General features: G+C 47.2%; 1 protein-coding gene across 5 annotated transcripts in view; it reads left to right on the top strand.

Moving 5' to 3' along the window:
• The window catches only part of EYA2 (EYA transcriptional coactivator and phosphatase 2), a 282,642-nt gene that overhangs the window by 184,314 nt on the left and 82,651 nt on the right, over nt 1-15,677 (top strand). For all 5 annotated transcript variants that reach the window (XM_059132953.1, XM_059132949.1, XM_059132952.1 and 2 more), the window contains 2 exons: nt 4,001-4,143; nt 10,716-10,799. In XM_059132953.1, the coding sequence (XP_058988936.1) occupies nt 4,001-4,143; nt 10,716-10,799 (227 nt within the window). The remainder of the gene's footprint in view (nt 1-4,000; nt 4,144-10,715; nt 10,800-15,677) is intronic.

The following is a 15,677-nucleotide window of genomic DNA, read 5'->3' as shown; positions in this document are numbered from 1 at the left end:
CCCAGACAAGTGATTTTTTATAAAATTTCAAGACAATTCAGTGGAGAAAGGATAGTCTTCTCAACAAAAGATTCTGGAACAACTAGATATCTCTATATTCAGAAAAACTGTACTTCAGTCCATATCTCACATGACATAAAAAAGTTAACATAGAATAGATCATAGACCTAAACATAAAACCAAAAAACTTCTAAGGAAAACAGGAGAAAGTCTTTATGACTTTGGGCTAGGCAAAGAGTTCTCATATAAGACACCAAAACATCCAAAAAGAAAATAAATTATATAACTTGGCTTCACAAAATTTTAAAACAGTTGCTCTTTGAAAGACACTGTTAGGAGAATGAAAAGAGAAGACACCGTCTGGGGAAAAAAATAATTGCAAAGCATGTATCTGAGAAAGTATGTTGTATTAGAGTTCTCCACAGAAATCAGTAAGAGAGAGAGAGAGAGCAGGAGAGAGAGATTAAGAGGAGATTTATTGTAAGAAATGGCTCAGATCAGCAAGTCCCATAATCCACCTCCTGCAAGCCGGAGAACCAGGAAAGCCGGTAGTGCAATTTAGTCTGAGTCAGAAGGCCTGAGAACCAGGAGCTTCAATGTCGGAGGCAGGCAAGGATGGACATTTCCACTCAAGAAAGATAATTTGCACTTCCTCTGCCTTTTTGTTCTATGTGGGCCCTCAGTGGAATGGGTGACGCACCCAGAAATAATGCTTTACCCGCCCATCAACTTGACACAGAAGATTAACCATCACATGCATGTAATATATAAGGAATTCTCAAAATCTAAGACTAAGAAAACTAACAACTCAGTAGCGAAATGGGCAAAATCTTTGAGCAGACACTTTACCAAAGAAGACACAGGAGACATAGGGACAGAAAAAAAAATTTCTGATCATTAATTAAGATGCTGATCATTAGTTATTAGAGAAGTACAAATCAAATCCACAATGTGTACCTCTTAGAGGAACTGTAGTTGCGAAGACGGACCATACCAAAGGTTGGCAGGGATGTGGAGCAAACTAGAAGTCTCTTACCCCTCTGGTGGGAGTGTGAAATGTACCCTCTGGTACAACCACTTTGGAAAACCATTTAGCAGTCTCTTAAAAAGTCAAACATAGACTCACCACCTGACCTTTGTAATCACACTGGTGAAAAGAAGGCTTACATGCATACCAGGATCGATGCGTGAATGTTCACAGCAGCTTCATACCGTCCCAGAACTGGAATCAATCAGAATGTTCATCCACAGGTGAACAGACAGAGGATGCTATATCCATGAGACAGAATCGTGCTCAGCAACAGGAAGGAGTGGTCTGTCCATATACGTGACAACACGGATTGAATCACAAAAAAGTAATTCTGGCTGGAAGAAGCCAGGCAAAAAAAGAATACATACTGCCTGATTCCATTTATTTAAAAACTTTGGGGGCGCCTGGGTGGCTCCGTGGGTTAAAGCCTCTGCCTTCGGCTTGGATCACGATCCCAGGGTCCTGGGATCGAGCCCCACATCGGGCTCTCTGCTCGGCGGGAAGCCTGCTTCCCACCTCTCTCTCTGCCTGCCTCTCTGCCTACTTGGGATCTCTGTCTGTCAAATAAATAAATAAAATCTTTAAAAAAAAAAAAAAACACGAAACTCTTGAAAAAGCAAACTAATTTCTAATGAGAGAAAGTGTATCAGCGGTCACGTGGGGAGTGGGACTGGAGGAGGAGATCACAGAGGGTTTACAAGGAAACTCTTGGAAGTCATGTAAAAGTGTAAGGAGGGAGAAAGGGAAAGAGGGAAATGAGCCCAAAAAAGGTTTATGTAAATTGCTTTAGCCTGTGTACCTCTGACTGTGAACTTTGACTCCTGGCACTTCGTTCTCAAGAATGTAAAAAGTTGGGGAAAGGGCTGCTTTCAGAGGTAGGAAGGGAAACTCTTTATTTTTTTAAGATTTTATTTATTTGAGAGAGAGAGCTTATGTGGGAGGGGGTGGGGGGGGAGGGGCAGAAGGAGAGGGAGAAGCAGGCTCCCTGTTGAGCAGGGAGCCCCTACCTGTGGGAGGCTCAGTCCCAGGACCCTGAGATCAGAACCCGAGCCAAAGGCAGACATTCAGCCATGCAGACGCCTCAGGAGACTCAGTATATTGGCTTCCCCCACATCTTAGGTAGACATTTCTTAGACGCCGGGTGTATCTCCCTTTTTAAATAATATTTTCCTGGGTTTTGAAGGGATCAACATGTTTTCTAAGCCCCCATAGCCTCAGAACTACCATATGAATCAGGATAAACCTTATCTACGACTCTTAAACATCTGTGAATTTCTCTACTGCCTCTTCCCCGCCGTCCAGAAGAAAGTCTTGGCAAGACGGATATTTGGGAATCTCTCATGCTGTGTCCTGAAAATGCTGGGGAGTTGGAGATGGCCCCGCAGTCCTGACAACGCAAAACCAAGCCTTTTCTTATTATGTCCTTAGTCTGCTAAGAAGTTTTAGAAATATTAAATAAACCAAGTTCAGTCCCTTGGGTTTTGGAGGGAAATCGTCCTTCCAGGGTAGGGAAGAAAATCAGTCCATTGCCAAGTAGTTTTAGACAAAAGCATTTCCCTCCTTATGATCCAAGAACTGGCAATTATGGAAGGAGAGATGAAGTCCTCAGGATGCATTTAGGAGCTAATCCCAGCAGTTGTAAAATGAGAGAGCCGGATGGGGTGCCCTCAGTGGTTCCGCGCCGTCATAGGCTTCTGTCACTCTAGTGATGAGGACTGGCCCAGACTTGGCTTCTGCCTCTAACATTAGTGTCCAGGGTAACACTGATGAATGTCATACTACTTCACAAGTTCAATAAAGACAATAGACTCTGATAAAAAGCCATGTATTTCAAACTTCCGTGCTTAAAAACACAGCACAGCGCAGATGCTGGCTTTGGGACCTAGGTCCCAGGAAGGTACTGCTCACTTAAGCAGGGTCATCAGTCAACTTCCTGAGGGAATGAGCAGGGCAGCCTCCCTGTGCCTTCTAGAAGCTCCAGCTCAGTGGAAGCCACAGGTGGCTGCGTTCTGCCCTGCTGCCTCTCACTGACGCCACATGTATGTGGGCCCGGCCAGAACTTAGTTCCGATTGTTTACTGACGCGTCCTCAGGGCCAGCCCTGTGCTTTTCATAGAGAACAGAACAAGCCACAGAAAGCAACACAGAGAATTCTCCCCGTATACCTCCCACTCACCCAAGCCGGGTGTCTCTTAAAGATAGAAAAGTTTGGGGGCACCTGGGTGGCTCAGTTGTTAAGCTGAGCCTTCAGCTCAGGTCATGATCCCAGGGTCCTAGGATCGAGCCCCGCATCGGGCTCCCTGCTCAGCAGGAAGTCTGCTTCTCCCTCTCCCACTCCCCCTGCTTGTGTTCCCTCTCTCACTGTGTCTCTCTCTGTCAAATAATAAATAAAATCTTTAAAAAAAAAAGAAAAGAAAAGAAAAGTTTGCTGCCCTGCTCCTTTGAAATACTGATTTTCTTCCTTCTGTTTGTCTAGGCTTTGGGATATCGAGTTGCAAACATAAAACTCTGCTCCCTATCCCTACAGCTCCCCCAGCGGCCCACCCTCCCTGCCCTACATCTCCCCTCAGGTGTCCCCTTACCCGTGAGGCCCTCCCTGACTAGCTCCGGAGCAGTTAGTAACCTCCCAGCACTCCCCACCCACATCCCATTTGTAACACTGGTCCTTGCCTAGTCTCTTAGATACTCACTTGTTTGCCTAAGCCCCTCTCCTCCCTCTAGAAGTTAAGGTGTGTGAGAAGCAGGGCCTGGGACTATGCCTGCTCAGTGAGCCCTTGCTCCAGGAGGGAATGGTGATGAACAGGCAGCCGGAGGGACCATCCGGAGCAGTTCTGATTCCATGAGATCTTTGCCTTCTGTGCTGCCCCTGGGGCCTAGAACTGTGGACTTGGTTCCGGTCGGGAGATATTTTCCTGGGAGGAGACACTCAGCCGAGCTTCTGATATGTCCACACTTCTGTTTCCTGCACCAGGTGAATATAACACGCACAACGGACCCTCCACGCCGGCAAAAGAGGGAGACGTGGACCGGCCGCCCAGGGCCTCCGACGGGAAGCTCCGAGGCCGCTCCAAGCGGAGCAGCGACCCCTCCCCAGCAGGGGACAGTGAGATCGAGGTAACTCCAGACTGCCTCTCGGGCTTGGGGAGTGTAATCTCCACCTGTGGCCAGAACAGGAGTGGGGGGGCGAGTTCTGTCCACGCACACAGGGGAGAATGGCCCTTTGTGTCCACAAAGCTCCATAGCAGAGGAAGGGATGCTTGATGGGAAGGGAGAGAATTCTGTTGGCCATGGGAAGCACTGTTGACAGACCAGGCTAGGGAGAGTGACCCTGGAGATAGCAAAGAAAGTAAAACACCGGTTCTCAAGCATAGGCGGTAGCAGATTCACCTGGAGGCCCGTGAAAACCCAGAGGGCTGGGCCCCAACCCAGAGTTTCCAATTTGATAGATTCAGGGGCTGGGTGGGGTGCTGAGAACTGCATTTCCACCAAGTTCCCAGAACATGCTGATGCCGCAGGGTTGAGGACCACACTTTGAGAGGCCCTGGTAAAGACACCAGTGGGCAGTGGGCTTTCCCAGCTGGGTTGGAGGGTTCCTAACCCTGGCTACCTATGAGTATCACCTGGGATGCTTTTTCAATTGCAGGTGCTCAGGCCCCCTAATTAAATACACATTTCGAGGGAGTTCTTGGGCACTAGCTCACAACCTGAGCTGCACCTTCAAATCTCCTGGGGAGCACTGAGAGCCTTCATTCTCAAGCTGCACCCCAGATCAGTGAAACCCAGTTCCTTGAGGAAGGGACAAAGGCATCAGCATTTTAAAACTCCCCAAGGGATTTCCATCGCGCAGCCCAGGCTGAGAGCGGCTGGTCTGAGGGATGTGCCGATCTTTATTGTAATAAAGCAAGTGTGGGATTATTGGTCAAACACTGACATTTTCCCAAACAAAAAAGAACCACATGCGTGAGAGAAGGGGGATGGTTACTAGTGGGGACAGAGGCAAAACGGATGCTCTGGAAAACAGACCGAAGCAACCAATCTACATCTAGGGAGGAAAAATGGGCATCTTCGTGAGTTCATACATCTTCACCAAAGGCAGAAATACAGGAGGGCACATCTGTTGGCTTGAGTGCACTATGGGTATATGGGCAGTATCGGCAAAGTCTGGGTCCGTGCCAAGAGATCCAAAGGCGTATCCCATCTGTGTTCATAGCCCCGCACAAACTCACATGTGCTAAGAAATGTCATTTTCATCATCTCTTTAATTAAAGTTGATGTAATGTTGACTCTGAGTCCCCATCCCATCAGGGTGGTTAAGAAACCACACCTTGGGTGCCTGGGTGGCTCAGTGAGTTAAAGCCTCTGCCTTCGGCTCAGGTCCTAGGGTCCTGGGATTGAGCCTCGCATCGGGATCTCTGCTCAGAGGAGAGCCTGCTTCCTCCTCTCTCTCTCTGCCTGCCTCTCTGCCTACTTGTGATCTCTGTCTGTCAAATAAGTAAATAAAATCTTTAAAAAGAAGAAGAAGAAGAAGAAAGATAGAAAGAAACCCCACCTCAATTATTGGAGTCTCTTGCCCCCAGAATTATATGAGAATCTCAGGGCTCAAGGGGTCTCACAAGACACAGAGCCTCTCGTGTCCAGGACTGGGATGGTGGCTGCTCCCTTCCTCACTGTCAGTACCCACTGTGGTCAAGAAGAGTCCAGCCAGGGTCTGGACTTCTGGGTTTCTGTGCCATACGCTGGGCGTAGAAATCCTTGTTGAAAATGGAAACCTTGGAGGATGAGATACAATCCTTCAGTTGCAAGCAACAGAAACCAGTTCTGGTTGCTTAAGAAAACGGAATCTACAGAAAGGAAGCAACATGGAGAGAAAGTCATCAAACCAAAGCTAGAAAGAACAGTAGCAGAGGCCGTGCTGAGCGATCTCGGGAACCTCGAGGAAGCTGCCCCCACCGGAGAGTAAGTGTGAGATGCTAGCTCCGCTCGACTCAGTGTCCAACGCCAAGGAGACAGCAGCGCTCTGGCCTGGCTCAGGCTTGCCCTTGCTTGACAGATCCACCGAGACAGCTCAGAATGGGAAAAGAAAACCAGAGTGCTCCTATCGGGCAGGGATGGATGCTGGGCACCCAACAACAAATGCCAGCCCCAGGGCTTTTGAGACTTAGCCCGTGTTCACTAGTAGAACTGTACTAGTTAGCCGGTGTTCACTGGGAGAGCTGTACTGGTTAGCCTGTTTTCAGTAGTAGAGCTGTACTAGTTAGCCAATGTTCACTGGGAGAGCTGTACTACTTAGCTGGTGTTCATTGGTAGAGCTGTACTAGTTAGCCAGTATTCACTGGCAGGGTTTTTAAGTGCTTGTTTATGGCCAGTGTCTGTTCCAGCTTTCCCAGAAGGTGTTAAATATTTTGAACACTGTGCTCGTCTCCTTCCCTTGGTCAGCCTCCTGAGGTAGACCAGCAGCCATACTCGCTGAGAGCCTGCCTCCCTGGGGACCTGCCACAGAGCCAGCGTCCCCACTGCTCGTGGGATGGCTCTCAGGCCAAGGGATTTGTTCTCACTTTTCCTCTAATTCTTGAAGGCCTCTCCTTCCAACACCAAGAAGACTTTACACCATCCCCTCAGCAGGATTAGGTCTTTGCAAAAGGCTAGAAGAAAATTCGTTTGCCTCAGGTTGTCTTTGTTTTTTCTGCCTCCTCTGCTCCTGAGGATTTCCTGCAGCTTCGAGTGGCAGATCTAAGGAAATCACCAAGAGCAGCACATACATTAATGCCTTTTTTTTTTTTCATTATTCAGTCACTTAATGTGGCTCCTGCTCTTGGTAGGGGTGGGGATAGACAGACATTTTCCACTGAACTGAGAAGGCTGCAGGAGTGCATGGAAGTCTGGGATTGCGGGGCTCTATCGTTCTGGAAACCTCTGCTTCTGGATTCCAGAGGAAAGAACCACTGGGCAAGAACAGTTGAAAAGGTGCGAGCTGTGTTTCACTTCCGTGCTTAATGTCTGCGTGGAGGGTTTGCCGCGGTCGCACCTCCTAAGTCTTTGGCCGTGTTGCTAATGACGGAAGCCCATGAGAGAGAAGTTATGCAGAAAGTGGAAAGGAGAGAAATTCTGACTGTAGATTAGTTACAATCCCTTGGCTACAGGTGCCAGAAACCAACTTGAGCTAGCTTAAGTGAAAAAGCAGAAGTTATTTTAGGGATACCGAGATTCTCGTAGAACCCCAGGGCAGGGGACAGGGGAGTGTCAGCAAGATCCTGGAACCAGGAGGTACACAGGGCAAGGAAGTGTGTTTACCCTTTCTCTCCCCACGCGGCACAGCGAAGGTGCCAGAATCCCCGACCAACCATGGTATCTTTTCAGCGCAGGCGCACCCTAGTTCCTGGGCTCCACCCTCCTCCAACCTCGCTCTGCCTCTGACTGAAACCAGGTCCTGGAAGTGTGTGGGGTGGTCTTTCCATCTGCCTTCCCTCTCTTCCCTGGAGACTGCCCCCCCCATCCTTCAGAGCATGTGTCTGCCAACAGCCCCTCAAAGATGAGGAATGGCTTTCCAGGTTCCAATTTCAAGTTTCCAAGGAAAGACCTCTGACTCCGTTGGGATTAAGGGCTTTCCCTGGCCCAGACCACGGTGGGCTAAGGAGTAGGGTCGCCTGCAGAATAGCTACCAGGAACCTACCCACAGCAGATCTAGGGCAGGGGAGGGAGACAAAGGTTTTTCTGAGGGAATGTAGTACATCACTGAGTGGAATCTGCATCCAGTTTGAACATATTGACTGATTTTTTTAGTTTCTCAGTTTCACTGATCCAACTGAGTTAGTTCAAATAAATTAAGACTTAGCATACTGAAACCCAGAAGCCTTTCTTAAAAAACTTTTTCTTTTTTTTACCATGACCCTTAATAAGAACTACACTTACTACCGTGACCCAGCCCATACACACCCATAACTATAACTGGACCCAAAAAGTCATGAAATAATACTCAGCTCTTCTGATTGCTTTGAAGACCCCTGCACTAACTGACCTTTTCCTCCTACAGACCACCCTTCCCTTTACTGTTAAAAGCATGGCAAAGGGCAGTGTGTAAGTACAGCCGTTCACCTCCAGAGAAGTTTCCAGGATGGCCCATTCAAGATGGCAGACTGAGTACATGACCTTGGCCTCTGCCCCCAACACCAGCTACACATACAATCAGTCAGGCCCCATGCTCTTAAACATACTGATCACCAGGAAAACCAACAATGAAAAATAAGGCCAGGATAAGGTAGAGGACAAGTGAAAGGTAATTTAAGAAACAGGAATGTAGGAAAATTCTGATTGGTTTTCTTATAAGGATCCAAAGGAGCTCTTGCATCCATAAAATAAGAAATGGAGGCTCTTGGGAAGAAAATAACTCAGAGACAAAGTAAGAGTCACTGGAAATTTTTTAAATGACAGAATCAGAAGTTTAATGGAAGGGTTGGGAGGAAATGTTTAAGAAACTTCCCAGAACACAGATCAAAAAGACAAAATTATAGAGAATATATTTTTTTGAGTATGAGTCTTATCCATCAAAAAAGTCTAATTTGACTGTTGGGAATTCCAGCAAGAGGAAACAGTGGAAAAGGTGGGAAGAAATCATTTTAAAAAATAAGATTGAAAATGCGAGGTGCTGAACAGTATGAATGCCAAAAGACCACACCTGGGTCTATCCTCATGGAACTTCAGGTCTGCAGATATAAAGATCCTAAAGTGTCCAAAAGGGGAAAAAAAGGAAAACCTACATAGGACTGAAGATCAGTGAGACATCACACTTCTCACCAGTCACACTGAGCATCAAGCTAATGGAGGAATGCTTTCCAACATCTAGAAGGCATTATTTTCCAATTGGAATTCTGTACCCAGAGGTACCACAGAGGAAAATCAAAATAGATCAGAAATGTAGGAATTCTACTTTCTAAGCACCCTTTCAGAAGAAACAGCTTAAGGATGTACTCAGGTAAAACAAAGAAGAAAAGCAAGAGAGAGGGGAACTAGATGGTTCAGTTGGTTAAGCATCCAACCCTTGGTTTCAGCTCAGGTCATGATCTCGTGTGCCTGGGATCGAGCCCCAAGATGGGCTCTATACAGATGGTTCAGTTGGTTAAGCATCCAACCCTTGGTTTCAGCCCAGGTCATGATCTTGTGTGCCTGGAATCGAGCCCCAAGATGGGCTCTATACAGATGGTTCAGTTGGTTAAGCATCCAACCCTTGGTTTCAGCTCAGGTCATGATCTCGTGTGCCTGGGATCAAGCCCCAAGATGGGCTCTATTACTCAGCACAGTTTGCTTGTCCCTCTCCCTCCTGTTCTGCTCCTCCCCACTTGCACTCCTTCCCCCCTCACACCTGTGCTCCCTTGCTCTCTCTCAAATAAATAAAATCTTTTTTTAAAAAAAAGAAAGAAAGATAAGAAGACCAAGAGAGAGCCTTGGGATCCAGGAAATAGTGGATCTCATCTAGAAATGCAGTAAAAAGTAAAAGGACATCTCAAGATGCTACTAGCTCTGCAGCAAGCCTGAAGATGATCCAGTCCACACTGGAACATTCTGTCACTGAGGAGGAACATCTTTGATATGGAGGGTGTGACCAAATTAAAGATTCTAATAAAGCCACATCCTTGGAAACAAGAAAAGAATTAAATCAATTAATAAACTCCTGCAAAAACAAAATGTTATTCCAGACAGGCATGGCTCCTATGTGAACAAACCAGGATATGGCATGATTTTAATTGAGAAGGAGCACAGGAAAGGACGTGACCTTAGTGGGAGGGATGGTCTCCTGAAAGTGACTCGGGGGTAGGGACACTGGACACGCAGAGAAGGAAGCAAAATCCCAGCAGTTTCCTTGCCTCTGAAGTGAAACATAATCACATGATGTGGGTGATCATTACTGGTCACTAACTTTGAAAGCCAACATCTAGACTGAGCACAGAAGATTGAAGTATAGCCCTGGAAGGAAATGTGGTCTGTCCACTTCGGCGGAAGGAAAGGAAGGCTAACGCTGCTCAGATGAGAGTGAGGAGGAGGTTGCGGAGGGGCTGGGGACACCAACAGCCAGAGTCTTCCATGGCGGACTCACTGTTTCAGCCGGGGAGAGTGTCCAGAGTGGATGGTCTCAGAACTAGCGGGGCTCACTTATGGGAAAAATGTAAAGTCCTAGAGAAATGAGCTAAACTCTCATCTTTTACATTGCTCAGTCAAAACCTATTATCTAAAATTGGCAAACTGGTAAGCAAAAAAAGGCATAAATATGTTACAGAGGTAAACACCAGAATTACTAAAAAACAGGAGTATTGAGAAGTAGTTGGGCTTACGGTGAGCGGTGAATGCAAAAAGGTAGTGCTTCATTCTTTCAAATGAGTTATATGATTTTTATTGTTGTTTTTGGCCTGAGCTCCTCCATTTTTGAGCTTTTATGTAGAAGGCAAGAACAGGCTTCTTGGTTCTGGCATCTCTGGGTTGATAGGAGCCCAAAATTGGCCATCAGAATACACTTTACATGGCTAAGGTTGGATGGGGACCCAGTGACACATCAGTGAGTCACATGTTTTATAACTTAAAGATAATGTTTTTCAAGATTTCTTTCTCTCTCCTCCCGGGGAATTAATTTCTGCAGACATTAAGTCAGAAGCAAGCGAGTCCATTTGTCTCCAGTCTCTTCCTTTCTTTCATCACAGCGTGTGTTCGTGTGGGATTTGGATGAGACGATAATTATTTTTCACTCCTTACTCACCGGGACTTTCGCGTCCAGATATGGGAAGGTAAGAATCCATTTTGTCTCTTCTCTCTCTCTGTCTCTTTTTTTGTTGTTGTTTTCTGGGTTTTTTTTTTTTTTTCAACATGACGGTCTGTCCAGCTGGTTTGTCCTGGGAATTGTGGGGGCAGTTTATGAGGCGGCTTCTCCAACAAAAGCTGCCCCTCTAGGTCAGTCTGGGTTTGAGTGCTCCTATGGAATGTTCCCTCACCATGTGAAAATTTAATTAGATTCCCCTTCTGTCGTCCCCCAAGCCTTCCTTCCAACACATGAAGTGTTCACTGTTCACTTGATGGGATATAAGTTCAGAGTCTTCGGCTGTCTCCCTCCTAAGAGCATGAGGATCCATGGCAGCCAAAAACAGTAATCTTAGCTTAAAAAACGAAGTAAAGTATTTTTCTAGTTCCCTGTTGTTTATTTTAGTGTCTCCGGCAGATGAATTCCATTTTCCTTCCGTTTTTCTGAGACGAGGGGGAGGCATCTTGTCTGTTCCAGAGTGGACCTCTACAACAGCTTTGCAAATGTATCGTGGACAAAGTATGACAGGGAACCCTGCAGTTAGGATTTGGGGCAAATGTTATTGGCTGAGCGGTGGTGAATGGAAGAATCATTGAAACCACCTTCATAATGCAAAAGTGAACCCAGCTGCTCACACCCACAGCCTGCCGGTTCTCTGCATTCTCCCCACTGGCTTCCCAGCAAAGCACATGTGGGAGCCGTCTCTTTGGGGAGACGGGTGGGGGTGGCAAAGCAGAGCTTTAGGGAACAGGCAAGCTGTCATCTCTGAGGCGAGCGACCTGTTGGCAGCTGCTTCCACGCATGGGTAGGAACCATGAGACCCACCAGCACCTGGAAAATATTTCTGTTTCTGTTTAGAGACCAGAAATATGATTTGACATCACCTCATGGCTTTTCCAGCTGCTCGTGTTTTTTATGGGGGTTATAACAAGCTGGATGTGTAATTAGCAAGATAGATTTATCATCTGCCATTATGTTGTAGAGAATATAAAAATGGTGTCGGTGGTGCAGAAATCTCTTGCCACGTAGGGACACCGTTAATATGTCTAGCAGTGCCTGCGGGAAATCCGGCGTGCAATCTTGGACGGAGCACAGCTTTGGTAAAGGATAGCAGAGTCCAGAGCTGCGAAAAAGACCAGAGTGGACTTGGCAGGCATTGCAAAAAGTGGGGCCATCCCAAAGGGGCTGCAGTAGCGAGTTACCTGCTAGTCTGGGTGTCAGGGCTTTTCTAACCACCCCGGTAAAGCCCCCACCCCCTAAAAAGCATACCTTCCCCCTTCTTACCTTTAGAAGTAGCCCACTCTGAGGTCCTACAGCTGCGTGCAACAGCTGGGCTCTCAGGGATTGTGTAAGGCTGTGTTATCTCGGGGATGGTCTTTGTGTCTGTGTCACCACCATTCCTGCAACCGAACTTTGAGCATCCTCAAGACAGGGACAAAGCCCAGAGAGCCTTTCTGAGCCCACACCAGGTGATCCTCTCTCCAACCCTAACCCAATCACCTCCACCGCCCGCTGCGGACCTTGCCCTTTACAGCTGCCTACAGAGGGCTCGTCCCACAGCCCAGGCCCAGGGGAGTCATGTCACTTCCCTGCTGGAAAATGGTCACTGGCTTCCCCGTGGACAAACGCTAATCCCAGCCTCCCTAGGCCCTTCATGGGCTAACTCCTGCCCCCCTCTGCAGCCCCGTTTCCCGCTACTCATCCTAAATTACTTTCTGTCCTCAAAGCTGGCCGCATTCTCTCGCATCTCTGTTGGGTTTCTCCCAGGACGCACCAGGTGTAGAGTGGGAAAGTGAGACGGGGGAGGGGAGGTGGCCAATACACGTTGCACAAAGAGTTAACCACTGCAGGTCCTTGGGGCCTGGGGGAGATTCTGTAGGACACACCTCTGAGCGGACCACCGGACCACCGACCAGTGAGGTTGCTGGGATATCTATTCCATCATAGGCTGAGGGCTTCTGCTGGATTGTTACCTCCCTGCACGTCTGGCCTGCCCCAAGAATGCCACAGAGCACAGCACTCACAACCGAAAGCCTCTGTGTGTACAGAAACGGACACAGCTGAGGGGATATGGGAAACAGGCACACCGGAAGCCTCTGCTGTAATCTAGAATGTTCTAGCATGTTCTTTTACTAGATGAAATCTTACTTTCAGTTCCCATTTTAAATGTAGCTTCCTGGGGCGCCTGGGTGGCTCAGTGGGTTAAGCCGCTGCCTTCGGTTCAGGTCATGATCTCAGGGTCCTGGGATCAAGCCCCACATCGGGCTTTCTGCTCAGCAGGTAGCCTGCTTCCCTTCCTCTCTCTCTGCCCGCCTCTCTGCCTACTTGTGATCTCTCACTGTCAAATAAATAAATAAAATATTAAAAAAAAAAATAAATGTAGCTTCCTTCGAGAGTACTTAGCTAACCACTCCCCCTTTATCTAAATTGCAACTCTCGCTATTACTGTGTTTTTCATCTCTATTATGCACTCACCGTCAATCTCCCTTCTAGGCTATACGTACCATGAGGGCAGGGGCTGTGAACACTTTTTTACCTACCCAGCCAAACGGTGCCTGGGCCAGAATTGCTCAATAAATATTTGTTGCATGAGTAAGTCAGGACGATCCGCTGGAATGAAAGCTACATAATGACAGGCACATTTTTTGCCCTGTTTTGTTCATTGCTTTATTCCCAGTGCATAGAACAGTACCCCCCACTTAGAAGGCTTCAAATAAATATTTGTTGAAGGAAGGAAGGAAGGGAAATAGTATCAAAACAAAAAATGCCTAGCTGGTGGCCAACAACCAAATTCAGCCTGCAGACATTTTTGTTTGGCCCCTAGAGTGTTTGAAAAAATGTGAATTTGTCGCCAACATTTAAAAATCAGGAGATTGCAGAGACCAAAACAATCCAGATCACTAGCTCTTCTTGAAAAATTAGAAAATCTGGCAATCCTACATTCTCATGTGGCAGCAATCAACGGGAGCTGAGTAGTGACTGGCCTCAGCGGTGGGGGGGGGGGGGGGGTCCACTCTGCAGCCCAACCACAGCCCCCACTTGGCCTGTTTAACCCACTTATGGGAGCATCCTGGCCCCACTGGCATGTGAGTTCCAACTGTCCTGGAATTTCAGAACCATAGAAGGTCACAGTTGGAAGGACCTAGGAGATCACCCTGCCCAGAAAGTCTCCATAGTACAGAAGGAGAAACTGAGGCCCAGAGAGAGTGAGATCACCCAGGAGAGAATAAGAGTCATATTTCAGGCTCGCTTGCCTCCCCGGGAGCCCCCAGCAGGCCCAGGGAAAACTGAGATGAGAAGCCCTGGAGCATCCAAGTCCCCTGTGCCATATTCACTCTAGTTCTAGAACTCACCACTCCCTCCTCCAGCTCTCCCCTAGGCGAGGAATGAGGTGGGTTTTTTCTTTTTTAATTTGCAAAAGCCAAGCACCCCAAGAGAGACCCAAAATAACCATGGCTTATACAAGACCATTTATTTCTTGCTCATAACAGTGCAGGTGTCTGCAGCTCAAGCTGGTAGGGCTGCTACACAGCACAAGGCACCGAGGCCCTACTTGTCCTCTGCCATCCCAGAACATCACCCTCGCTGGCAAGACAAAACCTAGCTCGCCCCCATGTGTATGTTCCAGTCAGTGGGAAGGGGGAACAGGAAAAAGAGAATTAACCCCTCTTTATTTTACTTTATTTTTATTTGTCCCCTGTTCTGTTAAGGGCCAGACTCAGAATCTGTATATAGCATTTCTGTTCACATCCCATTGGCTGAAACTTGATCATGTGGCTGCAAGGGAGTCGGGGAAATGTAGTCCAGTCACATGCCCCTTTGGCATTCAGGAATTCTATTATTTTGGAGGGAGACAGAAAAAGTGGATATCCAAGGACAGCTAGTGTTTCCTAGCACAAAGTACCATCTACATCTAATAAAGGGAAGAACAATGAAAGAGGAAAATGTTGAGGAAAAAGATCCCAGAGGGCAATCATATTTGTAGGTCTAAAGCTCCAAAGAGAAATCTTGGCTACAGCAATAAACTTGGAAGTCAGAGAAGTATCGAGAACCCAGAAGAATAAGAGTGTGGCCCCCATTTTGCAGACAGAGTAACTGAGGCACAGGGAGGTGATATAGTCAGGGTATTCATTTTGTTTTGTTTTATTTTATTTTATTTTATTTTATTTGACAGACAGAGATCACAAGTAGGCAGAGAGGCAGGCGGGGGAGTGGGGAAGGCAGGCTCCCTGCTGAGCAGAGATCCTCGTGCGGGTCTCAATCCCAGGACCCTGGGATCATGACCTGAGCCGAAGGCAGAGGCTTTAACCCACTGAGCCACCCAGGAGCCCCTTTTGTTTTATTTTATTGTGTTATGTTAGTCACCATATAGTACATCATTATTTTTTTATTTAGTGTTCCATGATTCATTGTTTGCATATAATACCAGTGCTCCATGCAATACATGCCCTCCTTAGAACTAAAATACATGGCCTTGACTTTTGGCCCACAGCTCTTTCTCTTTGCACTTTTCCTAGAAACTATAGCTATGTGAAGCTCATTATTAATAGCTGGTATCAAGCAGAAGTCAATTTGAAGCATGGAGTATTTAAGCTATAAAGATATTTATTGGATCACAGTAACTGAACAACTCAGAGGTATCTGAAGTCAGGTTGGGCTAGATCCAGGAGCACTAGCAGTGTTCTCAGGGCTTGGTCTTTCTGTATCCCTCAGCTGACTTTCTTCATATAGCAACTCCCTGTCAGCAATCCCAACTGAAAAAGAAAACCTACTTCCTGGAATTCAAGCACAGATCCCAGGCTTGAATCTCATTGCCCAAACCTCTGTGGCTCTGATTTGCCATACTAGATCAGGAGCCAATGCTCAG

This window comes from Mustela lutreola, chromosome 9, assembly GCF_030435805.1.
Source record: "Mustela lutreola isolate mMusLut2 chromosome 9, mMusLut2.pri, whole genome shotgun sequence".
Lineage (NCBI taxonomy): Eukaryota > Metazoa > Chordata > Mammalia > Carnivora > Mustelidae > Mustela > Mustela lutreola.
The sequence above is the reverse complement of the archived record's forward strand: the minus strand, read 5'-3'. Positions and strand labels throughout refer to the sequence as shown.